This window comes from Limulus polyphemus, unplaced genomic scaffold (assembly GCF_000517525.1).
Source record: "Limulus polyphemus unplaced genomic scaffold, Limulus_polyphemus-2.1.2 Scaffold1932, whole genome shotgun sequence".
Taxonomy (NCBI): Eukaryota; Metazoa; Arthropoda; class Merostomata; order Xiphosura; family Limulidae; genus Limulus; species Limulus polyphemus.
In genome coordinates, this window is record NW_013667542.1 from 124,757 (window position 1) to 147,675 (window position 22,919).

General features: G+C 36.1%; 1 protein-coding gene across 3 annotated transcripts in view; it reads left to right on the forward strand.

The window, feature by feature from the left end:
• The window catches only part of LOC106465404 (lisH domain-containing protein ARMC9-like), a 73,511-nt gene that overhangs the window by 48,179 nt on the left and 2,413 nt on the right, over positions 1-22,919 (forward strand). For 2 of the 3 annotated variants that reach the window (XM_022393302.1, XM_022393301.1), the window contains 8 exons: positions 4,359-4,433; positions 16,581-16,753; positions 17,885-17,993; positions 20,728-20,826; positions 21,200-21,290; positions 21,466-21,592; positions 21,776-21,918; positions 22,030-22,106. In XM_022393302.1, the coding sequence (XP_022249010.1) occupies positions 4,359-4,433; positions 16,581-16,753; positions 17,885-17,993; positions 20,728-20,826; positions 21,200-21,290; positions 21,466-21,592; positions 21,776-21,918; positions 22,030-22,106 (894 nt within the window). The remainder of the gene's footprint in view (positions 1-4,358; positions 4,434-16,580; positions 16,754-17,884; positions 17,994-20,727; positions 20,827-21,199; positions 21,291-21,465; positions 21,593-21,775; positions 21,919-22,029; positions 22,107-22,919) is intronic. The other variant, XM_022393303.1, reaches the window with a different exon arrangement.

Sequence of the window (22,919 nt, forward strand, 5' to 3'; positions counted from 1 at the left end):
TTTCTGATGCATAAAAGTATTTTTAATCTTAAAATAAAAATTACTTTGCATGATGGATAGGGCAACATGCGAAAAGAAAAAAAGGCATGAGAAAAACATCGCTTTACAAACCTTAAGACTTAATAAAAAAAAATTTATATTTCACATATGAAAGCATTGTAATGTTTTCTGATAATCTGCCAAATTTCGTTAACATATGCTTCCTAATTTAAAAGTTATAACATGAAAACTATAACAAGCACAAAATGGTTTCGAGGTCGATCCCAGGGACCGAGCCCGTCCTGAAAGAATTAATGAGTAATTGCAGAATTGTTGTGCTTATTACTTTAAATTTTTAATTACATTTGAAGTATTATTACTCTTATCTTATTTTTCTTTATTTCAAAACAGAAATTTACAAATATAATTGACTTCAGTTAGATCTTCTGATGCAAATTATTGTCTTTTCTTATATACTTTGATTTCTTCTCTTTATGAAACTAAGAAATTTTGGAAATCTATGATATGTTTTTTTTTTTTACAGAAATATTTCCATTGTCATTAACCTGGTGTTTGGGTTTCAGGCAGAAGCCAATAATTAACTTAAGTTTCATCAATGCAAATATTATAAAGACCTAAACAAACCAACTGAACAAACAAATACAAAAGCAAATCATAGAAAGAGTAACAATATGACTTCAATTTTGTGGATCTTATTTAATATGGCTTCTCAATTTCTCATTTCTGAAACCTTCAAAGATCGAGACTCCCCTCTATTGGATTGTCTTATTTTACTTAAATGGCGACTGTAATTACTCTGTTGGTGAGCAGTGTTACTGCCAATGTACTTAATATGGTTGGTTCTATTCTACAGTCTCTATCTTGTACCCTGGACTTTCAGCCTCTTGGTTTTGTAACTTATGCTGAGTCTGTCATGCCTTTGGATGACTTTGACGAGCTCTTCCCACATCCTGCCTTTCCTTTGTTGTTCTTATAACTCAGATATGTGAAATGTGTTCTCTTACTCCTGGTGTTTCTTCTGATTCTTTGACAAGCTTCTTGCATGCACTTCAATACATTTTTTTTTCATTGTCTCTTACCTAATAGTTCCATTATTACAGATTTTGTTTTCTGTCTCTACTTTGTGTTGACTACAATTTGACATATCATCCTTGAAGTTAAAGTGGTTGATATTCTTTTTCTTTTTCAGCACACCTGTCTCTTTTCACAGCTTGAAGATTTCCTTTTTTCCTACAGTGACACTTTTAGTCTCAATCCATTTGTTTTTATCCTTTGCTTACTCACCTTCTTAGCTTGCTATCTCCTTTACTTTTTTTTCTAAGATTCTGCATTGCAACCCCAATAGTTTTATTGGGGATGGTCCAATAATCTGTTCTTCATGTTACCCAATTGATTTGCTTCATCTGGATGTTTTATTTTCTGGAGTTATCTCACGACTCCATTTCACAGTAGTTTTTTTAGAGAGTTCCTCATTCTGTTGCCCCTTCTTTACTTTTCACTATCATGTTGGCTCAAATATTTTCACATGACTGGGTGCATCCATCTTCCTCCACCCCTCCTGGACCTACTTGGATGCTTCTTTAGCTGGAAAGGGTGTAGTTCTTGATACCTTCGCCATTTTATGTGTTTTGTTTTCTGTTAAGCATTCATTCCACATCAGTGTCCTCAAGATGCCGCTGCCTTTTGTTACAGCTGTCTAGACATTCTGTTGGTTGCTGTAAGAAATGACAGTGGATCTATTTCATCACCTTCACTGTCATTTCTTATGGCAACTAACAGGGAGGAACTTTCTCTCAGAACCTCTGCTTTATTTGTTCACAAGCACCTCTATTGGGCTTATAATAACAGTTCTGGGAGCTTTGAATTTAGTGGAAAAATCCTTCCAACAGAGTAGTCCTTATATCTGGTGTGTCTGTGAACTTGTTCCCACTATAGGAGTACTCCTATCAGAGCATTTGTGATTCCTCCTGGTTCTACGTCAAGCTTTTACTTTTTTGGTCACTATCTCCTTCATCTTGGAGGAATCTTTATGTGTCATCCTCAGAAGACCATCTTTCATCATGATATTTCATGCTTTCATCTTCCTGTGTAGCTTTTTTCCAATCATATGCAAAACAGGAATATTTTTCTTGCAGAGTAACCCATTTTCTTGGTTGCTCTTATTATCCACCCACTCTTGCAGTTTATTATTGCTAGTGGTTGGTTTTGATGTTGGTCCATTTGCTACTTCCTTCCTCCCGGTTGACTGACTGTCTCATCTCAGTTCCTTTTTAACTTGGCTTTTCAAGGGTGGTATTATCCTTTTCTACAGTTGCTGGCTACAGAGTGGCTTTGTCTATGATTATTTGACCCTTCTGAGCTTTTGAAATCAGTCAACATCTTCATCTGGTTCTTCTTCTGTAGTGGAACCTTTGTTTATTTCTCAGGTAGATTACATGTCCTCTACTCGAACCTCTGACCACCTGCACCATCTTTTTATTAAGACATATCTTCTTCTCCTCCTTACTTGCAGGAGGCGTTGCTCTTATATTTTTTTTTATATATTGATGGTTGATATTATTTTCCGAACCACTCCTTTCTCCCCAAGACTTGGGCTGCTTGGGAGGGTGATGAAATGTTTCCCATATTTTCTGTGTGGTTGTTCAGCTTGCAGAGCAGCTCCTTTGTCCTGTTTTGACATTTCACTGTTCCCTCATACTGACTGTTCTATTTTTGTTTTTTTGCTGTGGCATTCTTCTTTTCATAACTCAACTCCTTAAACCTTGACCAATTGGGTCAAATGACTCTTTTTCTTCCTTCTTATGTCACATCCCATGAAACTTGTCATCTCACAGCTTCTCCTGTCTCTGGCTGTTGACATCATCTGGATGAAAGTTTGCAGTTAGGGATGTGGACAACCTTGAAACTTTTGTGTCATATTACTTTACACCATATTGTTCCTCTAGGTATCATTTTGCTTCTGTTGCCATTCTCCAATCTCCTCAGAGGTGTTAAAGAATTGAGTTATTGATTTTCTTTCTTGCGGCTTCCACATAAAAAAAAATCAAACCACCTTAAAATACTATACATACATATACACTGGAGATAATGGAACCATCACTTGGCTGGTGTTATCTCATGAGGAATACTTCTTTCTTAAAAATTTGTATCAAATATGGGTTAACAAAGTTTTAAGCCCACCTGCCCCTGCTCATTGCCCATGCTGTTGAAACAGGGTTTTCTATGAGACTGCTTTAGCAATTTACATATTTTACATTCTAAGCTATGCTGCTATTTCGATACAACAACAACAAAAAAAAAACATGGTTCTCTGCCCTCACACCTAGTCAGGCCCTGCTTTCTTTCTTCATGGTAACCCACTGCACTGTGGGACCTTATGCAGATAGTAGATTTTTCCTGTTTGGTCTGTGTATCTCTGCATTGTTCTCCCTTATGCAAATTCCTCCTCCACATTTTTTCTAGAGAAGTGAGAGAATCCTTGCTTTCCCAGTTCTAAGCTGTTGGGGAGGTCAATATGGAGAGTTCCCCTTCAAGTTAGTGTAACCCCACTATTATTGAACCAAGTGTATGCACCCCTCAGTTGGAAGTAGGGCAGGGGTATCTACCTGGAAATATGTATTACAAGTAACTCTATACACTAAGATGCAGAACATTTCCAGTGTTTGTGTCTAGCCAGATGAGTCTTGCACTTTCCTTAGTATGGAGGTTAGGATGATTCATCCCTGTACCTGTTGATCCTGGTAAGTATATTTTGAAGTATTTCTTTGTTCTATACAGCTTGTTTTAGTATCCTAGTTACACTGCATGTACATGCTCTTCTGACCCATTGAGATAAACAGGTCAGTCCCTCCACCACCTTTTCAATGTGGGATTCTAGGTATTTGTTCTGTGAGGAGGTGAATAGCATTTATAAAATTAACATTTTTAATACCTGAAAATGTGTTTTAGATAGATATCTCTTTACAGAACAATCCACTCTTTCTCCCCAATTTTGGTGTGTCTCTTTTTACCTAATCAAGAATTACCTGTTGATATACAGAGAGTGCCCATAATGAATTCTGAGCATGGAAAATGTGCACTTTACTACTGTTGGTGGAGGGGTATATTGCTGATTGCATCATAGACTGTCACAGTTCATGTTATTAGATGTGGGGATGACAGTTTTGTTCAAAGGCTTGAAAAGTTTGCAAAAAATTTTTGGCAGTGGCACAAGATATTAGCTATTTGTTCAGAAGAGAGGTGAGTATTTATTTGAAATACATTTTCAGGTAAGAAAATTGTTAACTTTATTGAAACTATTCTAAAATAGGACCTAAAATGAACTCTGTTCTTAAAACATTATCTTGTTATAAATATAGGATGACTGTGAAAAACTTATGAAAGTAACCGCAGAATTAATCACAGCACTTGAGGCTGCAGTAAAAGGAGATATGGTAAATATTAGTGCTTTTCATTTCCTTAAAGACTTTTTAAATTGATAACTTGTTTGTTTACTTGAGCTATTATATTTATATCCTAAGAGAATATTTTATTATTAGGTTTTTACAGATTTTTGACAGTTTAAATTTTGGGAGAACCTTACACTGGTATATATTGAGGATTTTATTTACTTACTTATTTCACTGAGAAGTATACAGTTTTTAAAAATTTAGAGTGCTTCATTGGTTTATTTCTTCCTGAGATAATATTGAGTTGGTAATTATCATGATTTTTAATTGATCTTTTTCATAGGAAAATATTTAATTAGTAATTATTAGTGCTCCTTGCTGCTTTACTTATTTTCCAAAACATACTTACTTCTCTTCACACTACAGCTATTACTCGACTACTAGGGTTTCCTTCCTTTGCCCATTCAAGCATTGGTCTAAACTTTTCTCGCCTGCTTCAGTATTTTATTCCCCCCACCTAATTGCTCATGTCGACATCTGTCACATGACATTCTCCACCTACAACAATGTGCCCTCTATCCTGGTACTGTATATAAGCACCTCATTCAGATAATATTATTACTTTTTTCTTGACATAGCTTTCACTAATGGGTTTCTCTGTACTATGGCCATTGGAGATACTTTGAGCATTCTTCATGTTACCTAGTTGATATTTGTAAAAAAAACAAAAACATTTCTTTGGCAAGACGATGAATTCTCAGATTATTGTTTCCAGCACAGAGGCAAATGGAGTCTCTCCTATCTCACCTCTGATATCTAGCATCGCTCAACATTCGACATTTGGAGGGGGGGGGGGGGGGTCACTCTAAGATGAGACTGTCTGTGACCTTATTTGTAGTGAGATGGAGACATATATTCGGTCTGGGGGTGTTTCTCCAGGGGGCTCTGAGGCTGCATTTGAGGGTGAACCTGGACATTCTGGAGAGATTCGTTTTTTTCCTGTGCTTTCCTTTATTGGGCCACATTGGAATAAACCGCCTCTGGCTCCTTTTCTTCAGTTGTTCCACATCGAGTGTGTGATGTTTTGGGTTTTTACCTGGTTGGTTTTGAGCTTGTGCTGTCCTTGATGGCTGAAAATCTGAGGGCGAATACTTCATTTTCCCTCTATCCAGTGATACTGTGGTTCATGCAGAGAGGTTTATTGCTCAGTTACGTGAAGGGACAGCCGTATCTAGTCCACCATGTTTGTGGAACTACATGATTTAGCCCACCACTGCCAGGAGTGTGCATATTCAGACTTTCAAAGAATAGACCTGCTCCTGGAAATTTGTGGATCCAAAATGAAGTCAGTAGTCAACCTGAATAAATCACAATATTCTAGGATTTGCCTCACCGTATTTACAGGGATAAGATATTTATCATCCCTCCAACTCAGAAGACTCAGCAATCACTACACCAATTTGACCATTTTTAGCATGTACATTGGTTTGATTGTCAGCTTCCTCATTTTCCCTAGTCTCTTGGCTGGTACTTTGTCAAGATTTGTGGGGTAGAGATGTGTTGTTGGAAGGCATTTGTCTACCGGCTGCTGCCCTCCATGAGTTCCATGAGGCCCCCTTTTCTCTTACCCTTGATTTTGCAGGCATTCCAGTGTTGCTTACCTTCTAGTCATGATTCTTGGTTCAGAACACATCACTCTACAGCTTCATGTTGGGCCCAATCTACTCACAAGTGTATATATATATTGCGGTCCAAGTGCCCTAGCCACCAACGTCGGATGTGGGGACCATGGCCCTATAATTCCAACCCTGAGCATCGGAACCTTGGTTATCTGGTTGGGGCCTGGCCAATAGTGATGATGGATGGTGTAAAATTCCACTCGCAGTGTATGAATTAGGTTCTGAGTGAAGAGCATACCTGTTCTTGATGTAGTGCAGTTCCCCCCACTAGGGTGCTAATCTTCTATTGGCACATCCATGATCTTTGTAGACACATTCTGTATGGATAATGCCCACACCGGCAACTTCACCTTATCAATGTGGGAATCTAGCTGTAATGTAAGAGGAGGTAAGTATGTTTTGGAAGTTAATATTTTCTTAAATTGAAAATGTATTTCCAGTAATACTTACCTCTATTCACACTCTCCTGCCCTTCCTCCCCACTAAGAGCTGGTGTTATAGACTGCAGATTGGGTCAGTCTCGAAAAAGTGATAATATTATCTGAATGAGATGCTTATGTACAGTACCAGGATAGAGGGCGCATTGACGTAGGTGGAGAGTGTCACATGACAGATATTACCAAGGGCAATTAAGTGGGAATAAGAGACTGGAACAAGCAAGAAAAATTCAAACCAATGCTTAGATAGGCAAAGGGAGGACCCTATAGCAGTCAAATAATAGCTGTAGTGTGTGTGGGGAGGTAAGTATTATTGGAAATATATATTCTTAATTTAAGAAAACGTTAACTTCTGCAAACAAATTTGTGATTTTAGAATGTTTACACTTCTCTGTTTATTTCTTTCTTTCTTTCTTGAGTAAATATTCAGTTGGTACATAGTAGTTTACAGTGTTGGTATATATATATACTTTACTAGAGAATACCAGTTTGTAAGCAATAATGTGTTTATGTGTTTATCTTATTGAAAGGATAGTTGGTAAATACTAGTGATTTTATTAATTTATTTACTTCCTGAGACAGTATCCACTTGGTATGTATTTGCATTCTTTACTTGTTTATTTTCTAAAAGAATAGTTATTTTGTAAGAATTAGTGTCTTCATTGGATGATCTGATTTTTAAATGTATAATTAATTGACAATTATTGTTTTCTTTTGTATTGAAAATTTAACGTTTTTGAGAATGTAAAACTTGAAGATATGATAAATAAGCTTTTTGTCAACCATAAAATTTTAAAATATGGATAAACAAAATATAAATATTTTATATGTCAGGCTAAAGATAATAGTATTTTGTATTTGTTTTAAGATTAATAGCTTCTGAAAGAGAAGATTTGAACATTGGTTTCTATGACAAAAACAATCTTTTAACCGAGGAATTTTTGAGGTTTCACATTTGTGTGAATACAGAAGGTGCTCTTAGTCTTAATCTATTTTCATCTAATTTTGCTTGGATCCTGGAATAGATGCTGTTTTGAATTTTTGTATTAATTGTGTATTATTGCTATATTGTTGTTTGAGGAGGATAACTTATGTACAGTTTCTCTTTCCACTTCTAGAAATACTTCTGTCACTTTGGTTGGGTTCCTTGTGAATGTGCCTAAACTCTAATATATTTTCTTATGTGTACGTCCTTTTACCTTTAGGCTTTGCATGCTACAGTTGGATTTTCCCCTTAATCCTAACCACCCCTCTATGTTTCAGTGGTAAGTCAATATAATTTAAGGACAACAAAGGACCTGTTGGTACATTTAAGCTGTCCCACTTACCAAACTAAACTTTAAAAATCAACACTCACAGCCAGCCCTTATCATTCAAATATTTATCAAGTCTTTCCTGAAATTCCCTTAAATTAACTGCAACAACTACATCTTAAGGCAACCCATTCCAGAGAAAACCACCCTGTTAGAAAAATAAAACTGCCTTGGCTGAAGATGGCTCCAACCCTGCCAAAATTTATATTTGTGTCCCCTAGTCTTAACATTCTCACCATTAAATATGAAAAAGATGATGAATCAACACTATCAATTCCCTTAACAATCTTAAGCATCTTAATCAGATCTCCTCTAATTTTTTTTCCAGATAAAACAGTTTCAGAGCTCTTAACCTATCCTTGAATGACAACCTTTCAATCCCAGTTAGCCTCTGAACCATTTCCAACAAATTAATGTTCATCCTAAGGTTGGAACTCAAGAATAAACACTGTACTATAAATGTGGCCTAACTGATGACCTATACAATAACATTATAATCTTGTTAGACATGTATTTAGTATTTCTGTATATGCAATCTAAAATGTTATTTGCTTGGATGGCTTAAGAGACTGATGAACCACAATACCAAGATATGTTTCTTTCATAACTCTGTTAAGGTTATTATTATTACAAGTTATACTCGTAATTCAAATTCTAATATTCCACATGAATTACCTTGCATTTGTTATAATTAAAAGCCATCATGACATTTATTCTTCCAACTCACAAAATAATCCAAATCCTTTCATAAAGCAGCATCTTCCTCCTCACAGCCAGCAACACCCAAAACTTCAATATCATCAAAAAATTTATACAACTTATTGGCTATTTCTTCATCTATGTTATTGATGTAAATCAAAAAAGTGCAGAAGTCTTAACTGTAAGTCCTGAGGTACCCCATTTGTGACATTAATTCAGCTTGATTGAACTCCATTTTTAACAACCCTCTACTTTCTTCCATCCAGCCAGTTTTCTAACCAGTAAGCCAACCTATCCCCTACACATACACAGATAAATTTTTTAATAAGCATTTTATGTGATACCTTGTCAGATGCTTTCTGAAAATCCACATACACAAAATCTGTATCTGTACCCTCATCTACATAAGCAGTAACCTCTTCAAAGAATGACAAAAGATTAGTAATGCAAGATTGTCCCTGAGTAAAAACATGCTGACTATCCAACAGTATTTTAAACTTTGTTAAATGACATGACTTTGCAAAGCATCATTTATCAGACATTCAAAACTTTTCTTACTATTGATGTAAGACTAATAGGCCTATAATGACTGGGGCAATTTTTTTTACCTTCCTTAAAAAGAGAAATAACATTACCCAACTTTCAAGTTTCTGGTACCTGCGTATACAAAGACTTAGAAAAAATAGTAACAAGTGGCTCACTTATCCAATCTTTAACCTCCTTTAAAATCCTTGGGTAAATATTATCTAACCCAGGAGATTTATTACTCCGATAAGGTACTCTCCCTCCACTCACAAGATTAGCTTTTCTCGCTTCGTGCTGCCCTCTATATGCAAACTTTTTAGAAATGCATACCACAAGTCTTCATTTTCCCTCTGTTGGAATCCACAGTTCCAAAACATCTCTCATGCAAGTCATCATACGTTACCTCTCCACCAATAGGAGAGTACTACTATCATGTGATGCATGTTACTCCCTCTTCGTGCCACTACCGAACTATCACTTTTTTTTTTACATTGTTCAGTTACCTTTATTTACTACACTTCACAGTTCTGGAGTTCATATTTGAGTATGGCATTACTTCCTCATGTTCCCAATTATTAATTCATAAGTTACAGTCATCACCTCGGGTTCTTCACTAGCATTTGATTGCGTATTTTCAGCCATGGGCATGGGCGCACCATCGGAGGATATATCATGGCTTATTCACCAAAAGATTGAGCGGTATGTGAGCCAACCACTCTTGCCTACTTCCTTCTGAGCCTTTTGAGCCAGTCCAGACTGAAAACAATTTTGATCGTTTGCCCCCCCTCCAGAGTTTTCCATGTCTTCCCATTCACTACCTGATGATTCAGCTAGTGCGTCATCAATATTTTCAGATTTTTTCTCTAGGGTATGTGATGTTTTGTCTATTACACCTGTTTCCTATGGCCCTAGACCTTCCCTTTTACATGAAACAGCTTCCCAACCCTATTTAGTATTTTCCCCGTTCTCCAATATTAGAGTTCACATGGGGGAGGGTGTTAGTATGACTCGTCCCCTACAGACTTTGGATCAGTCCACCCTTGCTTATCATTGGGCAGACTTTCCCTTTCTCGACCAACAGTTGTTGGGGTTGGTTCTCCCTATTTGGAGGGCAAATCCAGATAACTCTGTCCAACTTATCCAGGCCCAACTTTCTCGCCTTTGTCTCACCCTCACGACATTTTCAGAGGCTCTTCACAGGAATCCTGAGGGGTTTTCTGCTGAAATCCTCTCCATCCTTACTTCTACATTGGCTCGTCTATTGTCTTCAGCTCTCGTGCTTCAACCGTGATTTGTTTGTTGTTGAGACATTTTGGGCTGTGATACAGTTTTGGCATAGACCCATCTACCTTTCTCTTTGGTGGGCATTTTTTACAGGTCTTTGGATGACCAAGGTGGACATTTACAACGTTTACCTACACATTCCTATGGCATAATGTTTCTGTCCTTATCTTTAGTTTGTCTCAGGGGGTTGTGGACTAGTTTTATGCCTTACCTTTCAGTCTAGCCTCGGCACCATACGTGTTTTGTCGTGTGGTCCGCTCCTTTGCTCGACATGCTGTGGAGTTGCACTTCCATGTTTATATGGACGACTGGTTTCTTCTTGTTCATTCCGAAAGGAAATCGTCCTGTTACACTTGTCAGCTTCTGGCTGTCAATGCATGGGTGAGTTAGTTGGTCAAATTGGAGAAGTCTTTCCTTTGTCCTACCTAATACCTTGTCCATTTGGGTATTTACTTCAACACCCATCTCAGTCGGGCCCAACCTTCTCCTCTCCTGCTCCATTCTATGGAATGGGCCATTTGGAAACGCCCTATCTGTTCCCTTACTTACAGTTCATGAGGTTCTATTGCTTTTGGGGATGTGGTCCTCTGTGACCCCTCTCACACCCCTGAGCAGAGCCCATATATGGTTTCTTCAATGGGTCCTTCACAATTAATGGAACCTCACCTGAGATCCCTTAGATACTTCTATATCCACACCCTCATCCCTTGTAGATGACCTCCATAGGTGATTGAGCAAAGCCCGCATGTCCTGCTTCCTCTTACACGGTCAGATTTACATCTGTTCACAGATGCATCCCATCAGAGCTGGGGTGCATGGGTGGATCACTGGGAGGTATTGGGTCATTGGTCTGTGGAGGAGAGTTCTCTTCACACCAATGTTCTTGAACTCCTGGCTGTATGTTGAGCTTTCTTTCTCTTGCTAGCTGCCGGCTGATTATGATCCATTCTGACAATTTTACCATGGTGGCTTATATCAATCACCAAGGTGGCACCAGGTCCAGGTCCACTATGAATCTTCTTATTTGGCCCACATACATCACATTTGTTTGATGGCGTGTCATGTACTGGGTGCTTTCAATCTCATAGCTGATTGTCTTTCCTGACCAGATCACATTTATCCCACAGAGTGGTCCCTGCATTCTGCTGTTTTTTGGTGGTTCTGTCTGCATCTGGGTATGCCCATATTGATGTCTTTGACACTGCTCTCACTCACAAATTACCTCAGTTTTGGTCCCAGATCTCCCATCCTCGAGCCTTGGCTGTTGATGCCTTCAGCCAGGATTAGTCTCATCTGTTCCTTTATGTTTACCCTCCCATCCGTTTACTTTATCGCGTGGTCTCTCTCATCCATGCCACTCTAGGCACAGTCCTTCTGATTGCTCCTTACTGGCCTGTTCAACTTTGGTTTCCTCGGTTGCTCCAACTGCAGGTGGTCCCTCCCCTTCCTCTTCCCAACCTGCTCTGTCAACCCCAGTCACTAGCACTTGAGAAGGTCAGTCTGCCTTTTCCCCTATCTGCCTATCATTTATATCTCATCCTTACTCACGTTCTGATCTGGATAGACTCCTCTGTCCTGTCTGTGCCCTCCATTGTTATATTGCTTGCACAACTTCCTTCCGGGGTCCTTGTTCCTGTCTTTTTATCCCTTGGCAACCTTCCTCTTCACGTGATCTTTCCCTGGTTAACCTGACCAATTGGGTTCAACGTTTGATCCAGTTGGTCAATTCCTCCTTGTTTCCTTCCCAGCATAATCTTTTTCATGTTTCCTCACATCAAATCCATCACCTTACCTCCTCACTTGCCTTTCTTTTGCATCGTCCATTGAAAGAGATTCTATGATTGGGCATGTGGACGACTCCTCACACGTTCATCTCCCATTACCTACACCACATCGCAGTTTCTGCTTCTTTGTGGTATCTCCTGCTGCCTGTGGCCATTCTACAGACCTTGGTGACATGAGTAAGTCCTTACTACTAATGCTTTCTTTTCTTTTAGGGGCCCCTGCTTTAGCTTCAATTTGGATCCCACTCTGTGGTGAGTGGTGCCTGACCAGGTATTCTGTTTGTACTTGGAATGTGTTCCACTTAGATGGCTATAACCATTCGCAGACATCTTGCTATCAAATCCACATTGTAAGCCATGTTGATTCTTACACATTTTCCATGACTATGTACACTCATCCTTGAGATGGGTGTTTCACAAGATCACTAGAGTGTAAATTTCTTGTGATAATTGCATCATAATATGCCCGTCTCGGACCATACCACCCATGGACGGCATGGGTCAAGAAGAAAGGGATTGCTGCCCATCTCTGCTATGCCTAGATTGAATAAATAAGTGTGGTCTGCTTTTCAAAATAGTGTTTTCGTGATCACCCATTGCACTGTCTCGGGAGTTACAGTCCCTCCGGACTCCATCACACTTTCTACTCCCTTTCTTCTAGTGGAGCATGGGAGTTCTTACCACTTACCAGTTTAAAGCTGCTGGGGTTGTTGATCATGGAGGCAACCTACTGGATGGGTTTCACAAAGATGGTTATAACTATTCAGTTCAGAGTAGGGCGGGGTGTTCTTTTCGTGTAGAGAGAGTTACAAGATCCTCCTGATGAGTAACTATTTCCCAGAGTTGAGATGCCCAAATACAGTTCACCTGTATGATTTGATGCCCTCCTCCTACTCTTGCTTGGATGTTGGTATTCAGTGAGTGAGGTTTTAGAGATCGAGTGAACCAATTACATAAGTCCTCACACAGGTTTCGGGTTGTCTATCTTCCTCTCTCAACTTGTCTTCTGTGTTGTGGGTCACAGAAGGTATATGTGGCCTGTTTCCATTTCTGTCCTGGGTTTTCCCTTACTGGGTGACTAGTTTGTTACTGACCTGGGGTCATTTTGGGCTGGTTTCATGGTCACGGGAGTTGAGTGCATGCAATGGACTTCCCTCAGATTCCGAATGACACATTCTTGGATCCCTGGCATTAGGCTACCCTGTGAGTTCCTTTACTCTGGGACTTGAGGTGAAGATGGTATAATCCTCATCCTACCCTCGAGAGGATGTCAGTATCCACTGAGTGAGGTTTTGGATGTAGTTGACTTGCCAAGTATGGTTCATTGCACCCTAGCCACTCTACACCATGGGACACATCCTCACTTGCCCACTTCCACCATGTGATTGAGTGATTCTGATTTTTGTTTAAAGTCACCTTGCTAAACTATCCTCTCCCATGTGGATGTACTCCCTTTAATGTTCCACCATGTATGGTCCTCCTGATCATGTCAATGTTTTTGTCGATCAGATACCTGGCTCAGATGTGGTGCGGTACCCCTCCTCAGATCATCTGATATGCTCCTCCCATGTCGGGCGTGTCTTCTGGAAGCTTCCTGTGCTTCTCTTGCACTGGTCCCTCCTCCATTTCAATGTGGGATTCAAACTAATCTTGTGCTTGTGAGCGGAGAGAGAGTACCTTATGCGAAGTTATAATTTTCCTAAATGAAAATGTATTTCCGATAGGTACTTTCCTCCACTCACACTTCCTACCCATCCTCCTCGCAATCTTCCTGTTCTCGCATCTTCTGCCAAACATTGAAGTGATAGTTTGTTAGTGGCACGTAGAGGGAGTAACATATGTCACGTGATAGTAATGCTCTACTTTTGATGAAGAGATGATGCATGATAATTTGTGGATTTCAACAGAGTGAGGATGAAGGCTTGTGGCATACGTTTCTAAAAATGTTTGCATATAGAGGGCAGTGCAAAAAGAGAAAAGCTAACCTTGTGAGTGGAGGGAAGTACCAATTGGAAATACATTTTCATTTAGGAAAATTATAACTTCTTTAATTTTCCCATTTGTTTCTTAACAAGCTCAAACTTAATGAGATTGTCTTGTTTAGTCTTGTTTCCATCATCTTGTTCAAGATGAGGAATATTGCTTAAACCTTCATTAGTAAAAATTGAAGAAAAACTTTAATTTAAAAACTCAGTCCTCCCATAACCATCAGATATTAGCTGTCCTGTATGATCCCTCAAAGGTCCTACTCCCATCCTACATTCTGCTTACCCTTGATGTATTTAAAGAAATCCATACTATTAATTTTTACATTTTTAGCCAACATTTTATTTCCCATTTGACCAACTCTATTGATCTTCTATAATCCTCCAAGTCTCCTATCATTACAGCAAATTTGAACTTCTTATATTTATAATGTTTTTTTTTAATTTTATCCTTTATATCCTTAGTAAGCCAACTTATTATTTTACTTGCAGCCATCTTTTTTCCTATAAGGAACAATTTGAATATTTAAAACTTTTTCTTTAAAATATTACCACTTCTGATCAGTATCTCAAATTAATTAAGTTGCCCAATTCACAGCAGCTAATTCTTGTTTCATCTCTTCAAAATTTGTTTGTTTGAAATTTGGAACTAAAATCGCACTCTTCCTTATCTTATTATGCAGCAAAACATAAAATCTAATTGAGCAATGTTTTCTCTTCCCCAATCTCCACCCTGTCAACAATTTCTATATTATAAGTCAAAAATATGTTTAAAATATCATTGTTTTTAATAAGTTCCTTGATAAATTGGTGAAGAAAACCATCCTGTACATCTTAACTGTAAGATTTCTCAGTCTATATGTTTAAAATTAAAATCTCCCATAATTATAACCTTATAAACAAATGAATTCTTGATCTCATGCAGAGTTTCTCATTAATTTCATCTGGTGGTCTGTACCAAATTTCGACTAAAATCCTTCTGCCCAAATAACCACCAACAGAAACTCAAACAGATTCAACCTCGTTGTTGTTAGCTTTAATATCCTTAACTTGAACAGGAAGCAACTCACATTTTATGCACAAAGCCACACTTCCCCCCTTTTTAGTATTCTGTCCCTTTTAAATAACCTATAACCTTGTATTCCAAAGAAATTCCTGTCATGTTCCCTTGTAGGACTGTGTGGTTGGTGGAGTCAATGGACACTGATTTTTTCTTCTTTATTTTATGGATTTTCAATCACCAACATAAAAAGGTGACAGTGTAGGCACACAGTTACCATCTCCTACAAATCTTGTATATTGATTTCTAATTTGACATTTATTAGTAGAAATACCTCTTTCCATGATGACTTCATTTTTGATAGAAGAGGGTTTATAGGGATTTGCTGGCTCTCCAAAATCAGTAAAAGAAATTAAGATTTGAGGACATGCTGGTCGAAACATTATGACCATAGAACAATGAACTCCACATAAAGTTGAACTTCATTAGGGGCATACTTACTGGCCTATCTCCCTACCCAAAAAAAAGAAAAAAGTTGCAATCCATCAAGAGGAGTTTTGTTGAGAAGGGTATTCTTAACATCCCAGTGTCAGAGGTTCATACTGGTCTTTCCAATTAAAGAGTATAAAAAGAATGGAATATTTTAGCCAATGAAGATTCTCATTTTGAAACTTACATCCCCATACCTACCTGTCAATGTCAGTGCAAAGTATTTGAACTTCAAACTAATTTCAGTTAGTTAATTATTTTGGTAACATTAATCAGTGAATCATAATTTTGATTAATGAATTAGTTTATAAGACATTAATCTATATAATCATTGCTCATAGGTAATCAATTATATTGTCCATCTCTACCATGGAGTAGCATTAAGTTAATTTTAAGGTGTGATACAAATATTTGTATGATTTGAGGGATTACCTCCCTTGAATATATTTATTGGAAATGACCACTGATCAAGATAACCTAAGGATTGAGGGATGCTACATTAGGATCATGGTATGATGTGAAACTGTGACATTTGTAATTTTTATTCATGCTTTAAGATATTTTATCAGCCAATGAGAAGTTGCTCAGTGAACATATAGGTTGGCTAGTTGATATACTTAATCATACTTTTTATAAGAATAAAGATTTTGTTAATTTCTACAATTATGTATTTGTGTTTTCTTTGGTGTCCATATTCGAAATATTACTGTGAATAACATATCTGGAACCTCTGTTTTGTAGACATTTGTATCTACCTAACAGATATTAGTGTATCTGAATACCACAGCTGTAGGATACCAATATAATTACATATATACATAAGTAGTACAATGGTTGATGTAATTGTAGAATAGTATTAAGAAATGTAAGTTAAACTTTTTATTAAAATGTAAACTTGAAAAAAAAAGTTATGATAAAAAAACTTTCTTTATGTATCATGAAAAAGTTGATTATTTTTCTTCTAACTTAAATATTTTGCTAAAATTGTGTATTCCAGATTGACCTAGACAAGGTTTTATCTACATGCTGTCAAAATTTCCCAGACTTATTTAAGTTCCATCACAAAAATAGGACATCTTCTGACAGAGATCCTACTGTCAGTAGTGGAAGTTATACAAACAGTGCATCAAGGGCTCAATTAATGAAAGACTTCTTACAGCAGCATTCCATGTAGGTAGCTGTTTGGAAAGTAATAATTGATGCAAGCTGATAAGTCTACTACACACTTTATCATATATATATTTTGAAGGTTTTTGCCACTAATTTTTAAGTATTTTAGCTATATTCCATAATTATGACTCAGTTACCACATTTTAATAGTTTTAGAAAGTTGCCACCTTGAATTTATAAATACTGCACTAATTCTTCATAATGTTAACAATTCTACCTACTGCTTTAAAAGACATCTTGAGGACCTTTTTAATATTCTTTGGTGAATTTTTCTGTTCTGAAATGGCAAAATGTATTAACACTGGTCAAGTCACAAGATTCTATAATAAGACTGTTATTTATTACGTTATGGATACTTCATATGTTAGTATTGTATTTGTAGCTGAATTCATTTTTAGTGTTATCTTTTAAGTAGTAGCAAACAGTATTTTTGTAGGTTTTATATATTTTATCTATTCTAAAGAAATAGTTTTTAATTATGCTTTTTTCTGTAAACTTTGAATCTTTCTCTATTAATTTTATAGTTATAGTTCTTAGTGAGCAAAATTTGTGAGTCTATTACATATAAATATGAGCTAGTGGTTAGCATGTAAACATTTACAAAAAATGCACTCTGTACTTTGAGGCTGTGGGATGTAAGAATTATGATGAAATTCCACTATTTGGTCAGACAAAGTAGCCCAGAAGTTTGCAGCAGGTATTCTTGACAAACTGTTGCCCATCTAGTCTGTAGTTGAGAATTAGGAATGGCTACATGCAGATAGTCCTTTGTATAGCTTTGCATGAAACTTCAAAATAAAAATCTTTACACATTAGAATCATATTTGATCTCTGCACATGAGTCAACCCTGAGGTCATGCACAATCCAGAAAAGCTAATTCTTTAGTATTGTCAAATTGATCTGATTATAAATACTTTATCTAAGGATAGATAACATGTTCTAGTATCATCTACGAGTCATAACGAGAATAAGGGAATAAAACCTTCCAAATACATTTAATATATTATTTTACTTTAAACGTTTCAGTCTTTTGATATCTTTAGTGAAATGTTGTGAACTAGGTACATATCAAACGTTGTTGCTGGTAAATTTCTGCATTTACTACATAAATGTTGGTTGTTTTCATATAGGGAGCTATCAGATTCAACTCACGTGTGCCTTGACTTTTCTAAAATGAAGACAGACTTGGTGGTACAAGATGCACGATCAAAAACCTTGCTCTTGCAGGCCTTGCGCTGGGTAACATTAGAATTTTTGTTATTACATCAAGTAATAGTATATAGATTTTATTTTATGAGAACAAGTTTTGATTTTTATGATACAGTCTGCTGCATTGTAGAATATTAATGCACATGTTGTTGTTAGTGTGTGCACATATAGCACATACTAACAACAACATATTGCTTATATGGCTTAAGATACTGATCAGCTAAAACACCAAGGTCCTTTTCTTCCATAAAATTGATAAGGTTATTCACATCAACTTTATACTCATAGTTCAAATTATAATATCCCACATGCATTACCTTGCATTTATTATAATTAAAAGCCATCTGCCATTTATTCACCTGTCTTACCAAATAATACAAATCTTTTTTTTTTGTAAAGCAGTATCTTTTTCATAACTATTGACACCCAAAATTTAATATCATCGGTAATTTTGAATAATTTTTATACCATTCTTTCATCTATGTCATTGATTTAAATCAAAAATAGCAAAGGTCTCAACACTGAATCCTGAGGTTCCCCACTTGTGACATTAATGCAATTCAAGTGAATCCCATTTATAACAACACTCTGCTTTCTTTCATCCAGCCATTTTTTCTATCCAATGAGAAAACCTACCCCCACACCTTTAACAAGTGTTTTATGTGGCACTTTGTCAGATACTCCAAATTCACACCTGTACTTTCATTTATATAAGCATTAACCTCTTCAAAGAATGGCAAAAGATTAGTAAGGCAAGATTTTCCCTTAGTGAAAACATGCTGACTATTCAACAATATTTTGAACTTTGTTAAATGACTTTGCAAAGCATCTTTTATCAGATTTTTGCAAACCTTTTCCCACCTCTGATGTGAGACCAATAGGCCTATAGTTACTGGGACAATTTTTATGAACTCTCTTAAATAGAAGAGTAACATTAGTCAACTTCCAATCTTCTCATGCCTATCCACTATTCATGGGTTTACAAAAAATGGTAACAAGTGGTTCACACATACAATCCTTCAAAACCTTTAGATAAATATTATCTGGTCCAAGGGCTTTATCATTCTTTAAACTTCCCAATTTCTTTTCTTAACAAGCTTAGAATTAATGTGATCATCTTGTTTGATCTTTCGGTCTATCAACTGGTTGGGATGAGAGATATTGCTTAAATATTTGCTGGTAAATATTGAATAATAAGTAGTATTTGATAACCCAGCCATATATGATATTAGCCTTTCTGTATCATTCCTTAAAATTACAACTCCCATCCTAACATTTTGCTGACCCTTAATGTGTTTAAAGAAATCCTTTCTAGTAATTTTTAATTCTAGCCAACTTTTTTTATATAGTTTCTTCAATTTCCTAATTTTCCATTTAACAAACTCTCTTCATCTTGTATAATTATCTGAACCTCTCCTCATAGCGGTAAATTCAAACATAAATTTATAATGATTTTCTGTATTTTTATCATTTATACCCTTTGTGAACCAACCTGGCTTTTTACTTGCAGCCACCCTTTTTTTTTTATAAAGAACATACCCATGTTCTTTATAAAGCTTAGTTTAGTGAATAGGATGGCCTAGCAGGTTCCTTGTTGCCCTTAACTTATATATGTATACTTAAAAAATATAAACAGATGAAAGCTGTAAGTGTATTAAGTGAAAGTCATATTTATATGGTCACATGAACACAGTGTTTCAGCAGTATTCTTCTCATTTTATCTATGTGTTAAGTGTAATAAATACAAACATATGTTATTGCACAAGTTGGTCCAAACATATACACAAATATCTTAAGTTACACCATGTTGGGTTTTGAGCACTACACAAGTGGGAAAAAAGAAGCACCATGCTATGAAATTAGAGAAAGCATTTTCATAGGTTTTGTAAAAGTGTTTTTTGAAGTTCCCAATATTGGGTCATGATTGATTCATAATTTCCATGAAAAGTTTATTGATGTATAACTGTATATAAAAAAAGCAAATTAAAAACATACTGCTTAGTCTTCTTAGCTTCTGAAAGATCCATGCACTGCAAGGTAGCTTTTGTTTTTCCTTCAGGTTTTGTTAATTTTTCTTAGATTATTGTATATTTTTCCCATCTTATTGGTTTTAAGGAACATTATCTCTATTTTCATAGTGTATTTTTATGCATATTTCTTTAAACATTTGGTCATAAATGATAACACAATTTTTGAGAAAGTCACAGTATACTTATATATAAGTTACAACAAGTGTTAGAATGCTTTGGGTGCCTCAAAAAAAAAGTAATTATAATATTTGTTTACACTAATTCAATACCAAATAAATATTATATCCTTGTCCATAAAAGAGGGGGAAGGGCACAATCAATGGCAAGCTGGTAACTATCTATGGTAATTTATTAAAAAAGAAATAGTATTAAAAATTAATATTTTTTTATCTAATAAGGAAAGCTGTGCAGATCAGAACCACCATAATAAAAAGTAAAACATGTTAGAAGTTATACAATGCCCATCCAAGTTTTATTTTAGCAAGAAATTTTACATAAAGAAAAGAAAAAGTCAGTGCCAACTTGGTTGACTGTTGCTGAGCATTTAGTAATGTGTGTATGGTGTTTTGTTTAATAAAGCATACTATTTTATTTGTTAACCATTGTCATAATTATATGCTTATTCAAATAAGCTGATGTATTTAGATCTAGAAAAATGGGAATTAGTTTGGGGTTTCATATATGTTTTCTAGTAATTTGAATACCTTATTTGATTATTCATATGATTTCTCCAGCGTCTGACCAAGACTCAACCAGGAGAGGAACGGGATGCTGTTCTGTCATCTTACATAAATAATGACCTTTTGGGTTGTGAACAGCCTTCACAGTATAGGGTTTGAAGTTTTTTTTATTTTTACTGTATCATTGTTTTAACTGGTTCTATAAACATGTTCTTTTCATTTGTAGCTCCGTTGTTACTTTTGTACCATTTTCCTTAATTGTCTTTTTTAAAATTTTGATTTAATAATATAGTTGACCAGAAATTAGTAGCTACAAATGTGTACTCAAGTATTATTTTTATTTTTCTAGCAGTTCTTTTAAAAATCTTTTGTCTTTTATTTGTATCATACACAATTTTATGATAGTTAAATATCTTTTGAGTATCTAAAACTTTTAAAAATAAACAGCATAATAAATAAAAAAGCCCCAGCTATGTACAATCATTCCAGTGGTTTGTAACCCTGTCTGTGGAAATGTTGTTTGTAGCAGCGTGTGCTCCACATGATGAGAAGTCCAAACAAAAACCTCCATCAAGCTTTGCTGAGGTTCCTCAATGCTTTTGCATCCTTTAGCTCAGGTAAGTTCTTGTATATTTCCTATGAAGAAATTTAATTTGTACCCTTGTCTCAGTTCCAGAACAAAAAACAGTTGTGAAGGTAAAATTAACAGAAATGATAAAAATACAATAATTTTATTAAGCATTTAGGATAGTTGGCCATCTAGATATCTGAATGTAATTTAAATTTTTGCAGCTCGAACGTATTTGTGTAAGTGTCCACAGCTACTTGCTATTCTGCAAGACAATTTGATCAACAACAGAGTCAAAGACTCAATTTCTCAAGACATGACTCTAGGAATAATGCAGAAACTTAGCTTGAGGTATGCATAATATTTTATTATGTAATTCAACTGTCTTTGATTAGTTTTACTGAAATATTTGAATCTAAAATCAGAGTAACAGAAAAGTTGATTTTTAAATATTGTTGACATAATTACTAGATCCACATATCAAAAGTTAATGATAAATGAATTTGATTTTTCTTTCTTGTAATTTCACCCTAGACATTCTCTACAAACAACAATGATTGCAGGGGGTGTTGTGGAATGGCTAGTAAATACATTAGGAAAAGCTACTGAAACTCTTAGTGACTATGGACTAGAATATGGTGTGGCACTACTGATGAACCTGTGTTTACGGACAGCAGGTCAGTAGTTTAATATTAAGTCTTAAGTAAGTTTATGCTTTAGTGTTCTTTTTAAGTTTGATATGAATAATATGTTGATTAAAAAAAGAAACCATTTCTTGATGTTGTTAGGGAAGAAACGGTGTATTGACATGGCACAGAGGATTCTTCAGTTACTAGTGGATCTGTTAAAACTACAGAATTCAGAGGTAAAGTTTATCTGTTAATTTAAATGTAACTTTTAAACTATGTATAAAATAATACTCAGTTTTGTCTGTCCTGAACATGTACAAACACCTTACTATCTAAATGAGTGTGAGTATGGATGTAAACAAAAGGTGGTTGTAAATATACTTTAGTAGATATTTTGTATTAGAAGCTTATGAAAGTTATTAAAAAGGTCTAAAGTTAGGTTGTAGAATAACATTATAAGTTTATTTATTGATAGTATTGCTGGATGGCCAAAGGTGCGACTTTGTCATAGATTCTGCATCTCAGCAAACCCTTGTGAGTATCAAGGTGCTGGATCTCAAAGGAGTACCAGAAGCCACACAGAAGCTCTGTGGTGTGACAGGACATTATGCAAGGTTGTGGGGACCAGTGTGGGTAACTATTGAGCTCATAGGCATGAAGGACAGTCACAAAGTATACTTGGCTGACATTGAAGATCAATGCATATTTGGGTTGGACTACTTACTACCGAGGAAGTGTGTAATTAATTCTGATGAAATGACGTTTGGGAACAACAAAGGCCAAATTCCGGTAAATGTTAAAAGAGAGGTTGGACTAACCAGGTGTCATCAAGCTGAACTCAGAGTGACTGAAGGAGTTTATGATGATAAAATGGAACCAGGTATAGATATTAAATCAGAGCAGGAGAAAGACCAAGATTTGAAGCCAGTAATTGATTTTCTAAAAGAACTATTGTGCACAATGGGACCAGTTGAAGCTTGAAGATGGTATTCTTGTCCAGAGATGGGAAAGTGACGACCTGGCAAACAGTTATACCGAGAAAGTTACGG